The sequence below is a fragment of the Ptychodera flava genome, chromosome 4 (assembly GCF_041260155.1).
Source record: "Ptychodera flava strain L36383 chromosome 4, AS_Pfla_20210202, whole genome shotgun sequence".
NCBI lineage: Eukaryota > Metazoa > Hemichordata > Enteropneusta > Ptychoderidae > Ptychodera > Ptychodera flava.
In genome coordinates, this window is record NC_091931.1 from 13,102,615 (window position 1) to 13,124,751 (window position 22,137).

Sequence of the window (22,137 nt, forward strand, 5' to 3'; positions counted from 1 at the left end):
CAAGATTGTACCGAGGGTCAATGCCTTTGGGACCGCATTTCAACCGTCACAGGCCTGTACTGTACGATTATGACGGCCGTCACCAACCCCGAGCATCGGCGTTTCCAGAGTACGTAAATGCTCAGTCTGAATTTCGGTAAGCATGTTAAAAGCCTAACAGTTTATACCATTTTCTTGTTCTTTAGTGTCGTTATGCGTTGTCTTTGCAATATTAAAGCCGGTGCAACACAGTCCAAGCCGAACGTTCTGTCGTTCTGTTGCTCAAGCGTCTAAATATGGTATTAATATATTTCAATCATAACTACTTCGTTATATTAGGTAAATATTAACTTGCATATCAATTTTATGGTACAAAGGGAGTGCTACAACAGTGTCATCCTTTGCTGTCTACGTCGATTCTAAAGTCCATGCAGGTAACTATTGAATTGCATTTATCCAACAAACTCATTAATTCATACAACCACCTTAGGTTTGCTCCATTTTTCTACTCTCAGTAACATTCAATGACATCATGAAATATTTAGATCTTTGTCACCGCAAGGTATGGGTTGGCTTTTGAGATAACCTATGATATTACGATGATAATGTTATAGTGCCGTTAATATTTACAAAGCATATGGCGGTCGCAATGTTGGCCTAATCACAGGCAAACTTTGATAAAAAGTTATAAATTAACCACTCTCCCCTTGGTACTCACGGAATGTAAAAAGCGTAGCGGTTATTGACAGGATTGAACAATGCACCTCAAGGGTCTTGTTTTCAACTTGTTATACTGCAGCAGTTCAAAGTTCAACAATATTCTTCAAGAACCTTTTTGAACGACCTGATTAGGTATGATCATCCACCAATGTCGGTGGTTGACCATGAAAGTGTCGAATTTGACTTGGTTTTAAGATTGAAACCTTTGTCGTAAGTGACTTTTGAATTGGTATGCTTTGATAACTACTCACTGTTGAAATACGTTAAACCAATTTTAGGCAAATAAATACCTTACGACAGAGTAGACTGTCATAATATGGAAAATGAATATTCTATTTTAAAGTGCTTGAAAAATTATTTCTCGTTAGATATCGCTAAGCAACAGAGATGCAGGTAGCAGAGGCTGGAGCGTTTAATTTTGGGTAGATTTTGAACAGAGATCTCACGAGCGTGATGGCATTTTCTGTCGGACGGCCAAAAGTTGTCCAGTTGGAGTTCTCGGGGGATGGACAGATTTCTGATTGATCAATAGAACGGTAGAACGTTCAGTGAGCATTTCCAATACCGAAAGTCCGTCACAAGACAGATATGTGACTGCACGCCTCGTACTTTTGTATCTATAAGTGCGCGATGTACGTCGAAGCGGTTTTGAGCACCTGTTTCATAAGTACGCCGTAAGAAAAGAAACGTAAAGAAAAGACCAGAATGTATGGCAGGATGGGGCGGGTCTGGTATGACACTGTTGAAGAGACACGACAAATTACAGAGTGCCAAGGGGACCGAACTACGAATATGTACTTAACCAAGAGAGGTTCCAAATGTTTTCAATTTCAAGCCAGTAATTCCCTTTCCACATACTTCTTTGTATCAGAAACAGAGAAAAAAAATTACCAAAGTCCATTCATACATTTTAATTCAAGGAACAAACAATGGCTATAGTGGTAAACAGTTTGAAAGTATTTGCAAGAAATGGCGCCGACGGAAACATCTTGTTGACGTAGGCTGTGGCATCATAATGAAACTAGAGCTTTTGTCGAGAAACGCACCTTGGTATAGCGCCCTTAATCCTAATGTGGTGTAACAATAGTAGTTCCCAAAGAAAATGAAGTCATCCATTTTTTATCCAATATGTCAAATAATCATCAAGATACCCGGCGTAGCCTTGGGACAGATATGCGGACTGGCAATTTTTTCAATACTTTTCTGGTCGATCGGTTGTTAGGTCTCATTTTAAAGCTCTTCAAGGGGTAACAATCATCAACGCGTCAGTTCGGAAATCAAAAATTAATTTTCTCCTCACAGTTAAGACAGGGACGGCCATTTTGAATTAAAATATCGAAAAACGTTACATAATCTACTCCTCCAGTAACAAACTGTGCATTGTAACCCCTGGTTTTTATACTTGATTTGGCATGAGAATAATTCATTGACGAAAATTTGAGCAAAAGTTTAAGTCTTTCGCTTTCGAGGTGTACACTACCCTTATTTAGTGAAAGCATGAAGTTAAAGGCACTGTATACCGCAGTTGTTTAACATATTACCATATAGTTGAATGTTCCCAGCCTATGTGTAATCACAGAAACGCGATATTTAATGAAAAACAGAATGCTACTTATCAGCAAATGGCTGCTATGCACCCCAGGCGCTTCTAAATAAGCTTACTAGGAAAAATGTTTCCAGAAATGCCCACCTCATAGGTCGTTGTAACTATGGGGAGCCACCAATTTGCACAATAATGACAACACTATTTAGAGGAAACACACAGAACATGTCTAATTCAATAACACTTCTTACTAATTACTAAGCAACAAAGTATATTGCTTCAATAAAGGCCATAAAATAATATTTGTTTGCAAACTTGCTAGTTTCATGTTTTCGTGTCAATTAATCACGCAAGCATTACAATCTCATGTACAGATAGATTTAAACAACCGACGATTATTTCAGGAGTGTTTGGACGTAAATAAATATTTCCACAACGACCGTCTATTGTTTTGAAAATTGTGTTTCCTGTGCAAAGCAATGACATCATCAAATCTTTAAATCCATGTCAGACCAAATAAAATATTTTATACTTTTTCCGTTCCTGATTGACGTTATTGTACGCATTGACCACTAGTTGCTTTCCTTTTGTCACTGTAAAATATCAAAGTAAAAATAATATACAAATAACGGGCGACGCCTTGACCATTAACGTTTATTTGTGGGCAATGGCGAGAGGAAAACCAAAATTAACAGGCGAGACTTGCGCCGAGCCTCTTCATTTTGGCTTTCCTCTCGCCCAAGCCCATAAATAAACGTCAATGATCAGGGCGGAGTCTGTTATTTTCATTATTTTGTCATCGAACTCAAGAAAACCGTCAAAATTTGAAAGACAACGCGGCCCCAGAACTTGGGCGATACGCGAAGCACTGTCATGCGCGCTGTAAAAAATTTGCAAATCTGGAGATCTTCTTGGAAAAAAGTGTCTAAACTTGGCCAACAAATGCTTCATTTTGTTTTGTGATTGATTATGATCATTGTGCAAATCACAATTATCGGTTTAACTGTAAAGTTAAGATGTTAATATTATTATTCATATTCACGGGCATATAAACAAAGCATTACGGTGTAGTTATGGTCAGTCACCTGGATCAGCTCGACCAATCAAAATGCGATGGACGGGACATGGCAATGTAATTCAGGTTCACGATCGGCCTACAGTATTTTTCGGAGTTGTTTAAAAAGTATACTGTCACCTGTTCCAATTTTGCCACAATTACCATCGAAAGAGAAAGTCTAACCAATCACAGTTTTTTGAGCGAGTGGCCGCCTATTAAAAACAGTGCCATCACATGCGCATTTCGAATATCAAGGAACGCCACTTTGATTATATACGGGCATATTTAGATTACAGGTGACTGTTTACCTTTAAGATACTATGCGCCTCGAAAATGAAAGACCTAAAATTTTTGCTCGAATTTTCCTCAAAGAGTCTTCAACTATTCTCATTCAAAACCAAGAATAAAATTTCAGTGTCACCGTAAAAATTTTGGCACTAGAGAAACAAACTACCCACGATTTACCTATATTTAATATTCAGAATGGCCACCATCCCTTCTTAACTCTGCGGACAAAAATACAGTTTTCGATTTTCGAAAAACTAAGACGGTGAAAATTTTTGTTATGCCGAGAGCTTTAAAAAAGCACCCACGAATGGTATACCAGAAAACAATTGTAAAAGTTTGAGAGTCAGAGGTGCATTCTTAAATTGCCTCAGAGTCTATCTTTTTAAATTTCGGGTTCAGTACGTACCTGTTCGTGAATCATTTGTCAAACATACTAGCATTGACACAATTTATGTTTTACGTGTATTTAATCTTGATACAAGTCTTATCTACAGTGTTTTGTTTTACCAGACTAGTTACCTTCTGCTGCCAGTCACTGCAAGCGTAACCCACGTTGTCATCGCATAACAACCTAATCTACATCGCTGGTAGCCATGACAAAAAGCGGAGCACAAAACATCAGCCGACGGAGATGGTTTGTACTTGCAAGCTGTGTCTACATTCAGTTCATTTGTGCTGGCAGCATGAGTGCAAATGGCCTCTATATGGTGGAATTTCTAAAAACTTTCGACGAAAGTACTGTAACATTGTCATGGATGTTCACCATACTATACCTCACCGGGGCTATATTTAGTAAGTGTTTTCTTATTATTTGGCTTTGCGGAAAGAACGAAGCATTTTGTTGCTACAGTCGATGTCAGTGTAGGCCCTATATAAGTTTGATATCATTCAAATCTAAAGTATGATGTTCACCTGAATGTGTGGAACTTCATGTATGGAGGCAGTCATGTCTATAAAGCAGCATGGATGACATAAAAGCTGATAGACACTGATAGACACGCACGTTAAGACGGAAATATATGATATACGCAACGTGAAGAATTAAAACTATACGAAATGGCCATAGAGTCTAACATAATTGTGCACAATTTTCTTTTACATTGCGGTGAAACCAAGTACAGATATCAATGGGAAGAGGAAAGTGGTAGCCGGTTTGTTGGATCGCTATGTTAACATTTGATGCAGAGCGTTATATCGTCATGCCACGCGCTCGCTACCACTTTAAGCACATAGTTGATTTTCTGCACTTGCAAAATTTTACTAGAACTTATACTGGCACAGCGAAATAACATACATGTTGACATAATATCACAGTGTTTAGGCATGAAAATGAAAATATGCGTGTTCTTTAAAGCTCTTCGAATGTTTGTATTGGCAACATTGAAGGCGAAGAGCAGTGGCTATTTTGTTTGGTTACTTTGCAAGTGTGGTGCAAGTACAAAGTGTGAGGGTCGGGAAGACAGCAACGCTGATTATATGTTTAATGTGCATGGTAAAATAGTTACGCAGGCACTTTACGGTAAATGTCATATTGGGTATGTGATTAGTAAACATTATATATATAAGCCCAAAAATGGAACTATGTGACATGGAACTATGTGGAGAACAAATTCTCCGAATCTTAATATCACATGTGGAGTGCCACAGGGGTCTGTCCTGGGACTCATCCTGTTTTTGCTATTTATAAACGACATAGCTCTTTCCTCTACTTTTTTTAAATTTTATCTATTCGCCGACGATACAAATCTATTCCACACATTCTACGCAAATCAGATCAGTATCAATCTTGATGCTGTGGACATGCAATTGAAAAATGTAGTTGAATGGTGTGGTGCAAATAAACTTACCATAAACAATCTTAAAACAAATTATATTTTGTTCAGAAGTCATAAAAGAAAGATTTCTGTAATCTGTGCACTCCATATCGATAATAAGGTTATCTATGAAGTTGAAAGTACATCTTTTGTTGGTGTTTTCCTAGATAAACACTTAAACTGGACAACACACATTTCAACTGTAAATTCCACTTCGAAAAAAAAATTGGCATTTTATTCAAACTCAGACAAACTTTACCGATAAATATTCTCGTTTTACTATATAAAACTTTTATTCAACCACATATTACATATGGACTTGAAGTTTCGGGATCTACTTATCAGTCACACCTCAAAAGTATATTTTTGTCTCAGAAAATGGCAGTTAGAACAATGACCTTTAGTAATATCGCAGACCACACGAATCCTCTATTCAATGAATTACACATTCTTGACATTTATAAGCTACACAAACTTCACATAGGTTGCTTTATGTATGATTTAACTAATGATAATTTACCACATAATGTAACGAATTATTGCCAATTACCTATGCATCAATACAGTACACGTCATAAAAATGAAGGCAAATTCAATATACCACGTGTCAATACATCTGTGGGTAAATTCACTATATCGTACACTGGTTCTACTTACTGGAATACCTTACCACAGCAAATCAAAGCTAAACCCACCAGAAAATCCTTTCGGCACCCCCTCACCAACTTGCTAATGTACGATTAGATTGTATGCAGCAGTTCTTCAGATATGCATATATTTCAATAGTATTTACATATATTATATATCTCTACCTGATTTACACATGTAACTATTACTGATAAGATCAGTTGTCTTCTTTACATATTGCCCTCAATGTTTTGTATCTTATTTCTTTGTAGCTTACAATTCAAATGGCTGGGGAAACTGACCAGACTAGCTTTTGCTATTTTTCCGTCTCCCATCTACTCTTGCCTCTCACTTTATTGTACACGCATAATTTTCTGATGTGTAGAACTTACCATAATTGAGAATAATTGAGAGTAATAAACACTGAATTCGAATTCGAACTCGAAGCATATGGCCTCCTGCCTCGAGGGTACATAGTCCTTTGTTTTCGGGATTATATTTTATTGAATCCCTTTCTTACATAGCTTAATTCCTATCTTTTTGGTTTATTTGCAAACGATAACCATATGCTTTATCATATGAAAATCTATTTAAAATAAAACGATTTTCATCATCAAACGACGCTTTGATATATGTAAATCGCTGTTATGCTGTTTATAAATTTTCTTATGCGTGATTAAAACTGGACTTCTACTGTAAAGCATGTAATTTGATCATCTTCAAATCAAAAGGTTCTCGAATTGATAATAAAATTCTGGTTCACTTTCAGTCAAATGATGACTATGCGGCCGGCGATGTCATCCGTCAACGCGTTAGGCCTACCATAGTAAACACCTATTGCCTGGTCATGAGGGCTATAGCGCCCGTCTATTACCCCGAGGGGCCGTGTGTTACCAGTAACACATCGTATTCCCCCAGGCCGTAGGCCGAGGGGTATAGCGATGTGTTTCTGGTAACACACGGCCACGAGGGGTAATAGACGGGTGCTATAGCCCGAATAAAGACCAGGCTATAGGTGTTTTATAACACACCACATGCTCATGTTGTATTGTTATATAGTTTTTAATGTGTTTTGATATTTTGCACCACAACAATCCATTGTAACAAGTTTACTGGGCGATGTTTCCACAGCGGTTTCAGTTGTACGTGGTAGTACCACTTTCTTTCAAAAAATATTCTAAGCATACCTAGCGACATCCTTAGTTGCACTTTAATCTTTTCCGTCGATGAGCTGTTCAAGTTCCTACGCTGTTGGAATGTTGGAAAATGTTGGAAAATCTGTTTTAGAGAATGTGTCGTCACGTATCCTGGACGCACATCACGTTCCAGTCACCCTCCATTGTTGCAAAGCTGCAGACGACACAACGGCCACGTGACCAGACACTTTTCCACATTTGGTCAGGACAATTTCCCTAGGGAAATAGCTTTTCAAAAAATACCCTCTGACGTCACTTTTGTCGATTCGATGGGGATTAGACGTATTTATAACACGCCACATGCTCATTCCGTGTCGCGATTCGCCAAAATACGTCACGTGACGAGAAAATAGATACGTCTAGTCCCCACCGGATCAAAAAAAGTGACGTCAGAGGGTATTTTTTGAAAAGCTATTTCTCGTAGGGAAATAGCTCTAACCAAATTTGGACAAGTGCCAGGTCACGTGACCGTCACGGGCGGAGTGTCGTCTGCAGCTTTGCAACAATGGAGGGTGACGTACGTGCTGCGCGTTCGGGATAGGTGACGACACATTCTCTAAAACAGATTTTCCAACATTTTCCAACATTCTAACAGCGTAGGAACTTGAACAGCTCATCGACGGAAAAGATTAAAGTGCAACTAAGGATGTCGCTAGGTATGCTTAGAATATTTTTTGAAAGAAAGTGGTACCACGTACAACTGAAACCGCTGTACGTCGCTCAGTAAACTTGTCAACATGGATTGTTGCGGTGCAAGAAATCAAAGCACATTAAATCTATGTAACAATACAACATGAGCATGTGGTGTGTTATAAAACACCTATAGCCTGGTCTTTATTCGGGCTATGGCGCTCGTCTATTACCCCTCGTGGCCGTGTGTTACCAGAAACACATCGCTATACCCCTCGACCTACGGCCTCGGGGAATAGCGATGTGTTTCTGGTAACACACGCCCCCCCTCGGGATAATAGACGGGCGCTATAGCCCTCATGACCAGGCAATAGGTGTTTACTATTTTCTCGTCACGTGACGTATTCTAGCCAATCGCGACACGGAATGAGCATGTGGCGTGTTATAAAATGCTATAGAGCGAACGACGTACAATATATGAGGCATACAAGAAATTTAGAGGTTATTGCTCAATATCGCCTGTTCCTGTGACGTATCGGCTAGAGTGTCATTTGTGCTGCGTCAGACACAAGACGAAGCAAATGACACGAATGCTGATATGACGCAAGGGCTCGGGACTGGCGAGAATGGGTAATAACCGATTTATCATGTACCCATGCCAAACTTTTACAAATAGGAAAAACTTTTAGAGGCTGTACTTTTATTCCACCTTGCGCATAAATTTGGAAATATTTGTTTAAACAGGCTTCATTCAAAATACCGGTACTCAAAAATAGTGTCACGGGAATAAATTTTTATGGTGCAATTTACCGATCGAAACTTTCCTCCGCTTTACATCTCTCCCGATTTCGATGGCGCTCTATTGTCGTGCAGAGTGGCGAGAGGCGGCCATTTCGTTTGCTTACACAGCTAGAGAATTGTCATTCTTGAGAGCGACAGCGACATGCTCACGTCATGCGCTCATTACATGTTCGGTCAGGTAGACCGTGCCATGCGATACGAAGAATGCTTGTTACAGTTTGATAGTCCAAAAATTACAAGAACTCGAATGGAATAATCACTGGATAACATTACAAGATTCAACATATTTTTCCCGTATTTAGCTATTTGAAATATCTTTGTTTCTTAAAGCCCTTCAATTTGTTTTTGTCGGCAACTTACATCACATCTTAGGCGGGGTTTTTTTTGGGTTTTTTTTTACATATTTATTATTAAGTTGCAAATGTAAGCCGGGAACATTCCACAACTGATGACGTTTAGCGTGAATATCTCGACGTTTAGCGTCTGATTTTATGGTAAACGTCACCAGGATTGAGCAATATGGGCATGGGTATATGATAAATAAGTATTGTACCTGAGCGTGGATAGAGTGATTCTACCAATCTTCATGTTTTGTTCTCACACAGCACCAGTGGCTGGATATCTCACATCCATATACGGGACACGCAAGGTAGTTGCAGTTGGAGCGATCATAATGACGTTCGCATCGGGAGCTATAGCATTTATTGACAGTCTTGTGCTTCTTTTCCTAACGTTTTCGATTTTATTCGGTGAGTAATTTTACGTAGTCTGTGTATGAGCAGGCTGTTTACAAAATTGACGAGGGCGAAAGATCTTTCTTTGCGCAATAGAAAAGATTTCCCGTTATATAAGAATGACATAAGAGAGATCAAAAACATGATCATATTATCAGCGCTATTTTGATTTGTTCCTTAGAGCTGCATCATTATTTTTGTTTACCACAAAACAAACGAAGACGAAGGTTTATTCGTCTTGTATCCAAAATATTACTGGTAATGTAAGAATGAGACGATAATGCAAAACAAGATAATGTTATTGTAACAACCATTTTCTATTTGTTCCCGAGACTTTGTAAATCATTTATTCACCTCAAATGATACTAATTATTGGCCCCGTTTTGATCTGTAATTCTACCTGGACTAGTTTCAAATGAGATGATTGTTTTCAAAAGGAAGCATCAAGGTTTTGACGAAGGTAGTTTGCCCCTCGAAGGTGAAGGACTTAATCTTTAGCTCAAAATTTCCTAACTAAAACTTTAACCATTCTCTTGCCAAAACACAATAAAAAATCCGGGGTTGCCCTGCAAATTTACAAACTAGAGAAACAAATTACCTAACATTTAATGATATTCGAAATTTTAAATGGCAGCCATCCCTGTGTTTACTCTATGTAAAAAAAATAAATTTTGGATTACAGAAAAACTAAGAAGGTAAAAATATTTCTTTGTCCGAGAGATTTAAAATGAGCCTCAACAAGTGATAGATCGGAAAAGAATTATAGAAAATCGACTGTCCAAATATCTGTCCCTTAGGTGCGTTCCACCTTAAATGAATTGTTGGTACGTAATATATACAATCTTTATTTGCCACATATGTATACCCCTTAATGCTTCGAGTCAATTATTGCTGCAATAGTCACTTTCCCTACTTTCCGAAAATGTATCGTATGGGACGGGTATATCTTCTTAGACGTGAAAAAGGTGTGGCGGTAACTTTAAACGCTGCATTGCGAGAAATATTGCCTTCGCTGGATTTTCTCTTAAGGTAGAATGTGTCTCATTTACAAATACTTGGACTTTCAAATTTTTATTGGCCCACCACTTATGCGGGCTCATTTTAAAGCTTATGGAGTAAATACAATTTTCACCAGAGTTTAGTTTTGCTAAAAATCAGGAATTCTATTTTCATCATCGAGATAACACAGGGATGGTGGCCATTCTGAATTTTAAATATCAGTAGACATTGGGTAAATTTTGCTGGTACCAAAATTTGCATGGGGATCCCCGATTGTTGATTTGGAAGGGGATGGTTGAAAGTTTACTTTAGGAAAAATGTGAGCAAAATTTAATTAATTGTCTTTGATTATGTGCCCTATTATCCAGTATTGTCACCCAAGATGTTTCCTACAACTGCAACCTGGCATTGCCAAAACTATAAAATAATAGAAATAATGTACCCCTTTCAGGCTATTAAGGGACTCAAGCAAACGTTGCTCTCCATAATGCACTCGGCTTCGCATCGTATATTATGTTGTCCAAATTGTCATTTCGTTGATCTTGGGCAGGGAGGGGTACATTATCGCGTAAATAATTGACCCAAATGTACATCTGTTGTATGTATCTTTCGGCGCAATAAAGCTTTATTGACTGTAATATCTAGTTTGTAATATTTTCATCTTGCTTGTGAGACATAAATTCCGTTTGTACACCCAAACTCATAACCATAAACCAAGTACGTGTACTAAACTTATCCATACAGCTGTTACACCCAGCATGCCCTCAAAAGTGAAAGACTTATTAACTCTTGCTCAAAATTTCCAGAATGAAACATTCAACCATGTTCTTATCAAATCAAAGATGAAAATCATGCAAACTTTTGTAAGACAAAAACAATTACCAAACAGTTACCGATGTTGAATTTCAAAGTGGCCGCCGTCCCCGTGTTAACTCCACGGGGAAAATACACGTTTCGATTTCATAAAACTAAGACGGTGGAAAGTTTTGTTTCTCCATGAGATTTAAAATGTGCCCAACAAGTGGTAGACCAGAAAAGAAATGGAAAATTTTGAGTCCCCGAAGCGCGTTCTATATTTAGTTTGCTATTTGGTATTCAGCCATATCCCTATCATTCAAACCCATTTCTGTTTAATTTCATCGAAGGAAGTGGCGCTGCTTTGGTCTACGTATCATCGATGCCTATTATAGCCGACTATTTCACAGATCGTTATGCTTTAGCAAATGGAATTACATGGGTTGGTGGTGGACTCGGAACCATGATCGTGCCGCCTCTTGTAGAAGCACTCATTCAAGTTTATGGATGGCATGGGACGTTTTTAATAATTAGCGGGCTGTGTGCAAATAACTTTGTATGTGCATTGATTATGAAACCTGTTACCAAGACGGCAATAAAACAAGACAAGGAACCATCCGAAAAGCAGTCGGACACAGATTCTCTACAAGAATATAAATCTGAATCCAACGAGTCCATAAACAGTCATTCAAATCGTGTCCATGGCCCTGACGGATATACATCTGTACAAGAAACTGAAAAGTCAACTGATGATGCCATCGATGCTGAACATCAAGGTGACCGTCAAGCGAGTTCGAACAAAACTGCTAGAAGTAGCATATTTTCCGTTATTTATCGCATGTGGGGTTTCTATATATTTCCTAAATATCCTCGCATAACAGTGCTCGTTGTGTGTATGATAGGTTTCGGCGCCGCAATGATTACGTACTATATGTGGATAATTGTGAGGGCAGTCGACATCGGGATTCCGAGAATGCAGGCAGCGGCACTGATGACAGCTTTTGGAGTGTCTTCTGTGATTGGTCGGTTGTGTCATGGTTGGTTTGTTGACCGGAAACTGATTCTTCCAATGGCGTTGCTGGCATCGATGCTGATGTTGAACGCGATTAGTATACTGATCTACAACCTCGTCACGAGTTACGTCATCATGGTGATTGCTTGTGTTGGTATCGGTCTGTCTCATGGTGTGTGCTTACCCATGTTTATTGTTTGCACTAGAGAGATAGTACGATTAGAAGATCTCCCGAGCGCTATAGGACTGATATTCTCAACGAACAGCATCTGTGGAGGACTAGTATTAACATTCGCAGGTAAGAGAGGATGTTTGTTTGCTAATCATTGAAGGCACAATTGCTGCGAATGTGTAATAAACTTATCTCAAAATATCCTTGAAAGTTTTCTTTGAATAAGACACATTAAAGACTTAACAGGTGTGAAATATTGTCCTAAGTGTCGAAAGTGGCATAACTTCAAAAGATTTAACATCATTTATGATTTCCCGCCATTTTCAAAAATGAATCACACGTCAGAGAAAATAAAGATTACAACAACAAAATGTCAGCCATCGTGTGTTGTGCATTCAAGTAATGGTGTCATGCTTTTTTCTAGGATGATCTCGATGCGTATAACATTGTGCAGGAAATACTGTATTTATTCGTTCTCTAACGCGGGGCGCCATTTTACGAGTGCGGGAGCCGTTTATTATTTGTTTAAACGTGTAGTGGTTATGCTCAAAATCAGCGAGCAGTGATACTTCCATACACAGTTAGCACATTTACACGAACCAACTTTGGGTTGAAAATAAAATCATGAAAATGATGCGGCTAATTCGCAACTATTGGGGCTTCAACCCAAGATGCACTTACTTTCACTCAATACTAGCATTCCATATCCCAACAACAAGTCTTGCCTGTGTAGAAAATGTCATGGCATGTTAATAAAACCGTCAGGGTGAATCCCATAATAACCTGATCGTCTTGATAGACACACAGCGCCTCCACAGGGAGGGACTGTGGTAGAGAGAACTTCACAAAGAAACGACAGCCTCACAATCCGAACAAAATCTCTACTCTATTATGTGTTTGCATATTCACAGGGAAGCTCTATGACGATACGGGCGATTCGAAGATGCCATTGTTTGTTGCAGCAATGTTTTGCGGCAGTGCGGCCGTGATATGTACCATGGCTGTATGTGTGAACCGTTACAGGTCAAGAAGGTAGTTGGATACATCTGGAAGAGACGGGGAGCATGGAAAATGAACACTTGGAGAGAAAATTACTAGTCCATTTCGACAGTGAAAGTGTATGTTGGTTGTGAGTTGATTTTCATCCTCACGGATAGAGAGGAAGTAACAGATTTGTGTGTAATGAGTACAAGATGCCCTACGAAATGTATCGAAGCCCATTCAGTGCATCTATAGCACAAAATTATGCAAACAAATATTAACTTGAACCACACATTCCAACTGAGATACAACAAAACATTATTGATGAAATAATCCGAATTAAATAGGGAAGCCATATTTACAAGGCTAATTATACATTATAGTTACTTCATTTTTTAGAAATTAAAGCCAAGTCAATATGATGGTTCTTCAATCATGGAATGCTATGAAATTTGGCAGTGCTCAAATAATTGTCTTGAACGCGAGAATATCAGCATTAGAATATTCATGGTGTCCAAGATTGATTGTATCATAGATTGTGTCACAGGGAAAAATTAGGTATTAAGTTGTACGTGTAGGCTAAATCATGGTATTTGAGCTTAAACAAATAGTACAAGACGAAATATTCAAAAGATAGAAAAGCAGAATTTGATCCCCAATTCGTACACAAAGGTGATGACAAACGTATCATTCTGTCACATGTAAACTTTAAGGACGATTTTTTCGTGAGCCTAGAACAAGAGGATTGTGAAACAAAATCCTGCAAGAGGTCTTTTCGAAGTTTTACGTTTTTACTTATGGCAAATGAAAACAGGTCAGTTTGAGTTTATTTCATTGTTGCATAGATACATTTGTGTCATTAATTTAGCGTGAAAAAAGTTGTTTTCTGTCAAATCTATATTTTTGATATTGACTATAATTTAAGGAAACATCATTGCAGCCTCTGTAGCTATCGAAATAAAACAGTAAAACTGTGTCAATACTACATATAAACCAACAGTTGCAATCACATATATGCAAACAAAGAAGCGAAACTTACCTATGTATGTATGTATGTATGTATGTATGTATGTATGTATGTATGTATGTATGTATGTAATATGTATGTCTAAACGTTAGGGTAAGTAGCACATGGCAAATGTTCAGACACGTAATGCAGTTTGTATAATTGACATGATGCAGTTTGTATAATTGACATGAGGTAGGGCGGTAAAATATTTTATTTTTATCATAACGAAATACTGTCATACAGATTGACAACCTTGCGACCCTCGGTCACCACTGCGAATATGTTACGAAATATGTCACATTTTCTTCCTGGATGGTTACAGGAAACCACCATTATCGTTACGTCACTTTGGAATATTAGAGTTGATGTTGTCTGCTATAGCAGGCAAACGAGAACGAGTCCAAATTAATGTTAGTTAGATTATGACACAACTTCATGAATCGAAGAAAAGACGAGACTAGGGTGTCCCAATTTGATTTTAAGGGAAAGAAGAGAGATGCGTTTTACAGTCGAAGCAAATAGCGTACGCGTTTGAGTTTTGTGCCTGGTCAGTTCACAAACATTTCCATTTCTCCTTTTAAATACAGAAAACAATAAAGCAATAACCTTGCTATGGGCCTCTGTGCTTCAGAATTGCTTGCTTTAGGACTTGTTTCCCCTTAATCTATTGCTCAAAATTTTGACTATTTCACATCAGCCTGCACGATGTCTCAGTAAAGATGCGTCATGTTGACCAGGACGGTTTTATTTTATTTTAAGGCTAATATCTAGATTGCCCGTGACGCCAAAAAATTGAGCTCGAATACCATTATATTCGATAGTTAATGACAAAATCGACAATCTCTACGACCTTCAACATTTGGTAATACAGATAATCATGTAAAAGAAATATTTGGGTCTTCCATTTACGTATTTCAGAACCAACTACACAAGGCTAAAATTAAAGTTTTAAAAGTTTGATAGCTGGGACATTGACAATATTTTAAAAAGTTTGACATGATCAAATTGTTCTTACTCACTTCTTGAACATGTTGTCTGAAACCTCTCGTTCAAAAAGTCCCTTAAAAATTTCGACGTTGTGAGTCGAATGTTACTGATTTTTAAACATAAAAATTTGCGAGTTAATTTTCTAACTTGGTAGTTATCTCTGAAACTACTACTCTAGTTTTCATTAATAGTTCATACGTTTCATGCGACTGTCTCATTCTCATATGTAAACCGATACTGAGTAAAGTTCCATTTGATGATGTAGGTAATGATCTTGGCCATTACAGGTGATGAAGCTTACAAACTACTCTGATTTCATTTGATCTTGTCTCCGCGTGAAGATGTCTTTTCCACCTTAAAAACTAGTACAATCACATCAAAGTCACTTTAGTTGTTGTGATATCCGCAAAAAAGCCAAGATAGGGTCGCTCACTCATGAATATTTTTCACATCAAGTATATAAAGGTGATGACCTGAGAGAAGACTTGCTGATGTAATCCAGCGAGAGGGACAGCGTTCCATAGCTAAGCTATAGTTGGCAGTGATAACAAATGCCTCATTCATATACATGTGTGGAGATTACATGCTCGTGCTAAACTCCCAGTCCCTTCAGGAACAGTTCCGTACACATCTACACTATAGAATACTTGGACCAATGAACATTCAGCATGATAGGAAATATTCGAACTGGAAATTTTAAGGTAGAATGCGCCTCCGCGACAGATTGTTGGACTCTCAAACTTTTCCAATTCTTGCAGACAACATCAACTCTAATATCCCAAAGTGACGTAACGATAATGGTGATTTCCTGAAACCATCCAGGAAGAAAATGTGACATACTTCGTTACATATTCGCAGTGGTGACCGAGGGTCGTATAGCCGACGCATAACAGACTAGAATGTATCTACATATACCGTGTATACCCATGCCTGTAGAGGGGGAACATCCATTGCATTCTAAAATGAGTTACCTGGCATGTCAAATTAGCTAACGAGAGTGCACATCGAAAGATGGTCGAACCTGCTTCCCGGTCAAATGTAAGAAATAAGGTTACTTCAGTTCTCAGCCTGACATAAAAAAAAAATTCAGAAATGTTAAAAGTCACAGCTGTTTGGAAAAAAAGAAATCGGCTACTACTTCATTTCCGCGCGCAGGAACTGTTTTCATAAAATGTACAACATAGAGAAGTAACCAGTACTGTATACTGCCCCTGAAATAAAAAAAAAACGGCAGTTTTTTGCAATGACACATAAGTAGTGACGGGACCGGGAGATAAATAATGAATTATGCAGACAGCTTGCTATACCACAGCGACATAACAATAAGTAAAGAAAGAAACCATAATATTAGTCAGTAACATAAGGCAAGATGCGATTTGCATGGATATTCTCCGATGAAAAGGAGAAAGCAGTACAAAATTCCGAAACCAAGACTGAGCAAAAGTAATTTGCAAAACCTAAGGACAGGAAAAACAAAAACACCATCACATCTTACACAAAATGCCACCTAACCGACTATGAAAAAGGAGACCCGTCTAAAAAATTGACGGTTCCAGTAAAGATTCTTCTGTAGCACTGACTTAGCCCCTCTCATTCCTTTGAGTACGGTGCCCATGATGAGTTATTTGTGTTACGGCTCGGTACGACGCGGCCTGCTACGACGCGGCCTGGTACGACACGTTATTTCTCAGCTGATGTCGCGTGATGTTGCATGTCACAATGTGCCATGAAGGTGGCAATAAAAGTACACCGATAATGAATATAAGTTTGCAGAATCAAGAAATTATGAAAAGTCAGCAATTCGTGAATCACCGAGATGATGTGTCATTGGAATACAATGTGTATTGATTACCTTTAGAGTAAAGGAAGATTACTAAAGAGAGTACATTTAAATTGTAATAAATGAGAAACGAAAATCATTCAATGAGACGATTATCAGAAAGCTGAAGTTGTAACTCGGGCTGAGCTCTCATGCTGTAATCTCAATTCTACCGGCTTGTTCGTCTTAATTATACAAGTATTACGGTCCCGTGGTACCTCCGATATCTGGTAAAGACTAGACAACGTGCGACTACTGTTGGCAATAGACAGGTTGAAGCTATTCCCCGGTAGAACCCAGAGTGAAGGGGGACATAGTCGCGACAGGTGTAGGCAAAACGCAGAGTGTGCTCAAATGTGAAAGCACACAAAGGATAGGTGTGCAATCACAGCAATATTGAATCGATAGCAATTATTCCATCAAATGTCTACAGAAGCAATCATATCATTAACATACCAAATATTTTGAAAGAGACCCAGTATGTTTGAATTGAGCGTAAAGTAATTGTAGTCATCTAGAATACGTGAACAAATACGCCTTTTAAAAACATAAACAAGCATATGCATATTACTCCTCATGAGATCATATTATTATCTATCGCATTTCGTCTATTCTCATTAATTGCAATTTTAGCTGATGTAAAAAGAAAAAAATAAAAGCGCTAAATCATTCTTATCGATATACGATTTATCATAGGATACGCCTAAAACAAACCATCTGAATAAGATCTTGCCTCCCTGGCCCAGAAAACAAAGTTTACGAAGGAGAATGAATAATGGAGAAAGATGAGGGCATCGTTCAAATATGAGTCAAAAGTCATCTCTAGTACTGCGGAAAACTAGGTCGGGGGATGAAGTATACCCTGAATGGAACATAAAAGAACCAGTGGCATATGCGCCATAGAATTGGACCAGGGTAACAAGAAGTGAACATAGGTTAATTGTTTTCCCGTAAGTGAAAAAGGATCTCTTCAAACCATACATCTAGACGCTTACTGTTTTCGAAGAAATTATAAATAATCAAGAAGAAGATTTTTGATTTTTCAAATGAACGTTTATTACTAAAATTAAACTCTTGTACAGAAGAGTACACATCAAATCAATTCAAATTTTGAGACGAAAAGCATAAATGAAATCAGACAAATACGTTATAGCAAATGATGGTCAATTATTAAAAAAACTAAGCAAAATTGACTCTATAAAAACCAGCAAGAAGAATTCCAATAGGGGGCCATGCCCAGTAGGCTAGGGGCCCTAACAAGTTAATGATTGGCAACCATATGTTCTCGCTTCATGCTGCATATACTACACGTTTTTTTAATCAGCTTCGGCACTTGTTTGTTTGTTTGTTTGTTTTTTATGCAATGTTCGATATACTAGCATTTGCATCGATGCACTTTATTCACGTCGGTGTTTAATTTACCGGACTCGTTACCTTTTGTTACAAGTTCATGAACAATCCCTGACCGTCACATAACAACCTCTTCTGCTATCGCTGGTAGCCATGGAAAACAGCAGAGCACAAAACATCAGCTGACGGAGATGGCTTGTTCTATCCAGCAGTTTCTAAGTCCAGTTCAATTGTGGAGGCTTCATGACTGCGGATGGTCTCTCTATGGTTGAGTTTATGAAAACTTTCGACGAGAGTGCTGCAACCTTGTCATGAATATTCACCATACGATGTTTCACCGGAGCTATACTAAGTAAGGTTTTGCCCTATTTGTGGGTGAAGCCCATTAAGGGTACTCTGTCATTGTCTGTCTGTCTGTCTGTCTGTCTGAACTTGTGTTGTGTTGTGTTGTGTTGGACTGTGTGTGATTAAATTTTCGATGAAATCATAACTCCAAAGGCTAACTATGATTGACTAGTGAATTTTTATGGGACATTTTCGTGAATTAACTAAGATCTTATCAGTTCTCAGAGACTGCAGATTGTATATTTAAGGCATATTTGCTTAACTACTTATTTAGGTTCAATTTAAACATCTAAAAGTTTAATGTGGCCTAAAAATATATTTTGTTTATCATAAGTAATACTGTATATATGCTTTGGTAGCCATGGCTTCCAAATGATAGGTTCATTTGCATATTTATCGAAAAACTACATTATCTGGTTCTGCCAAGTTTAAGTTAAGCTGTCAGTTTGATGGGTAGGACATGGTGGTTATTAGCTCATTTGAATAGGTCATGTATCAAAGTTTAATGCACTTAATGATATCCCACTTATGTGGTACTATGATCGGACTTCCAAGGTACATTTGTCATAATAGACGTATAACATTTAGGACATAAATTTGTGTCCTAAACCCCAGCGTCGCTCACGTTGATTGTTAGGTTTTATGTCCCTATGTCCCATCTGCGTTCGTTCATTGGCTGCCTTTATGTCCTCAAGTCTCATTAATATTTACTGTTCCGAATCCAGTTCATGCCTTATACTCTTGTCCCTGCCTCACTTTCGAGGGTTACTTGTCTCGTTCTGCCATGTGCTCATCACCCTTATGTACAAATGTATCTGCGCGCTTAGCAAAACAGTCACAGACTCCGGGTGTTTCATTCAACAAGGCTGTTTATCATATAGCCATAGCAATATCATAATTAGACTATATATCAAAAACTGAATGAATGAAATGTAATAAAATGTCTTCGGTATATCAATCCCACTTAGCTTTCATTATGCCGAAGTTTGATGAACATCTCACACTGATTATTTGCTCATTTGAATAATGTTATGAACTTTTGTGATTAGACTATATACAAGGCTGAGTGCATGAATTTTATCCGACTTTTGAATTACCATGGTCTTACTTAATTGTATTTATACCGGAGGTTTGTTGCCATGTGTAATGCCAAAAGTTTGATGAGCATGACATATTGACTTTAAGTTTATTTGCATCCAATTAACTTTTGTAACTAGGTCATATATTGAACCTGATCGCTGCGTTCACTACTAGCTTCGCAGAGATGTTATCATAACCAGAAGCCTTTTTCATATCAATCCCTTTCAATAAGTTGAGAACCTCACATTCTGTTGTTGAGTAAAGGAAAAAAGAGAAAGGAAACTGAGAGAGAAAATCCACATAGGATGTCTTAGAAGAATCAATTTTGCTAGCTAGAGTTGGTCAAACGTTTGTAAAAAATTCATTAAAACAAGTCAAAATATCTTCAGTGTTTCTATACGTTGAAGCTGTACCATCACCTGCATTTACAGTGATTTGGTCAGGTAAACATGTGTTTGACTTCCGTTTGTGGGAGCAAAGTACATAATTTATAATATTCCAGGTTGTCTTTGAACTGTTATGGTTTTTCTCAGAAAAGAGAAGCATAATAAATAATGTTACGTGCAGAGAAAACAAACAAAAGGGTGAACTCAGCAGTTAACGTTTAAACAAAATTTATTATAAAAATAAAACTAATTGCTAAGTCAGGGATAGAGTACAAGCTTTAAAGTGTACAGACTACTTATCTCAGCTGGGACGGCAAAGCTCCAGTCTCAGAGTTGTAACAGTCAGTCGGATGAATGAACAGTCCTTCGGCTTGCAGGCTTGTAGTTGCACAAAGTCCACAGAGTAAATCCTGCGTTGGCGATGAAGGTCTTGAAAAGTCTTGAGAATGACTACTGCTGGAGTTTAGTAACACACAAGAGACACGATCCCAAAAGTCTGACTGCGAGCCTGCTGTCCCAGTATTTATACTTGTGTGCTTACATAAGTATATAAGAACAATCTAGAACTTTTATTGACATGCTAATTACTGTTCTAAAATTATCTCTCTTACACAGCTAACTAAATTTCCAGAACATTCTGAACATGACTAATTGAATTCAAGGTTGTGAGGTCATTAAGGGCAGTGACCTTGAGAATGTTCTAGACTAATTGAACTCAGGTCATGATGAGTGTGGGGGGAAATGACCTACATAACACACCCCCTCTTCAAAAAAAGACAATTTTTCAAAGAAAAATCTTTCTTTTGGAAATGTTATCTTTTAAAAGATTTAAGTACTCGAATTTTTTTTTCTAAAGTAAAACTTCTTGAAAGTGAACAACAATAAACTCTAAATACGAGAAAGACAGTCTGCAATTAAATTGTCTCTGCCTTTGATATGTCTAATATCAAGATTAAACTCCTGTAACATTAAACTCCATCTTAGCAATCTCTGATTTTTGCCTTTAAATTCTGTAGAAATACAAGAGGGTTGTGATCAATATAAACCACTATTGGCTGATTTGAAGAAGTAACATAAACTTCAAAATGCTGTAAAGCTAATATCAAAGATAAACACTCTTTTTCAATTGTAGAGTAGTTTCTCTGGGATTTGTTAAATTTGCGTGAAAAATAGCAAACAGGATGATCTATACCATGACTATCCTCTTGCAATAAAACAGCACCAGCAGCCGTATCACTAGCATCTACAGCTAATTTGAATGGCAAAGTGAAATCTGGTGCAGACAACACTGGAGCACTTTGCAGTATGGCTTTAAGTGTATCAAATGCCTGTTGGCATTGCTCTGACCAAACAAACGTTACTTTCTTTTTAAGTAAGTTAGTCAAAGGCTCAGTAATTGTGGAGAAATTTGGACAGAATTTTCTGTAGTAACCAGCCATACCGAGAAAGCGCATCAGTTGTCGTTTGCAGTTTGGTATGGGAAAACTTGAAATGGCACTGATTTTGGCATCAACAGGTTTTACCTCACCCTGTCCCACAGTATGTCCGAGGTAAGTCACCCCACCCAACCAAACTCAGATTTGGCAAGGTTGACAGTCAACATTGCTTTGCTCAGTCTCTCAAAGAACTTTCGCATGAGCTTGATGTGTTCCTCCCAGGTGTCACTATACAGGACTATGTCGTCAACGTAAGCTGCACACCCGTCTAGCCCGGATATGACGTCGTTGATCATCCGTTGGAACGTTGCCGGAGAGTTCTTCATTCCGAATGGCATCACCTTGTACTGGAACAATCCGTCTGGTGTAACAAAGGC

The 22,137-nt window shown here is 38.1% G+C and overlaps 1 protein-coding gene across 3 annotated transcripts; it reads left to right on the forward strand.

The window, feature by feature from the left end:
- Positions 1–14,338, forward strand: LOC139130923 (monocarboxylate transporter 12-like). 3 transcript variants are annotated; one of them, XM_070696737.1, is made up of 6 exons: positions 38–136; positions 357–413; positions 4,098–4,379; positions 9,261–9,404; positions 11,534–12,493; positions 13,279–14,338. In XM_070696737.1, the coding sequence occupies exons 3-6, from the start codon at positions 4,181–4,183 to the stop codon at positions 13,401–13,403; spliced, it is 1,428 nt and encodes a 475-aa protein (XP_070552838.1). In that variant the 5' UTR covers positions 38–136; positions 357–413; positions 4,098–4,180; the 3' UTR covers positions 13,404–14,338. The 3 variants fall into 3 exon arrangements, with proteins under 3 accessions (XP_070552840.1, XP_070552838.1, XP_070552841.1); XM_070696739.1 differs by lacking the exon at positions 357–413 and having other exon boundaries at positions 1–136; XM_070696740.1 differs by lacking the exon at positions 38–136 and having other exon boundaries at positions 319–413; positions 13,279–14,336.
- The last annotated feature ends 7,799 nt before the right edge of the window (positions 14,339–22,137 follow it).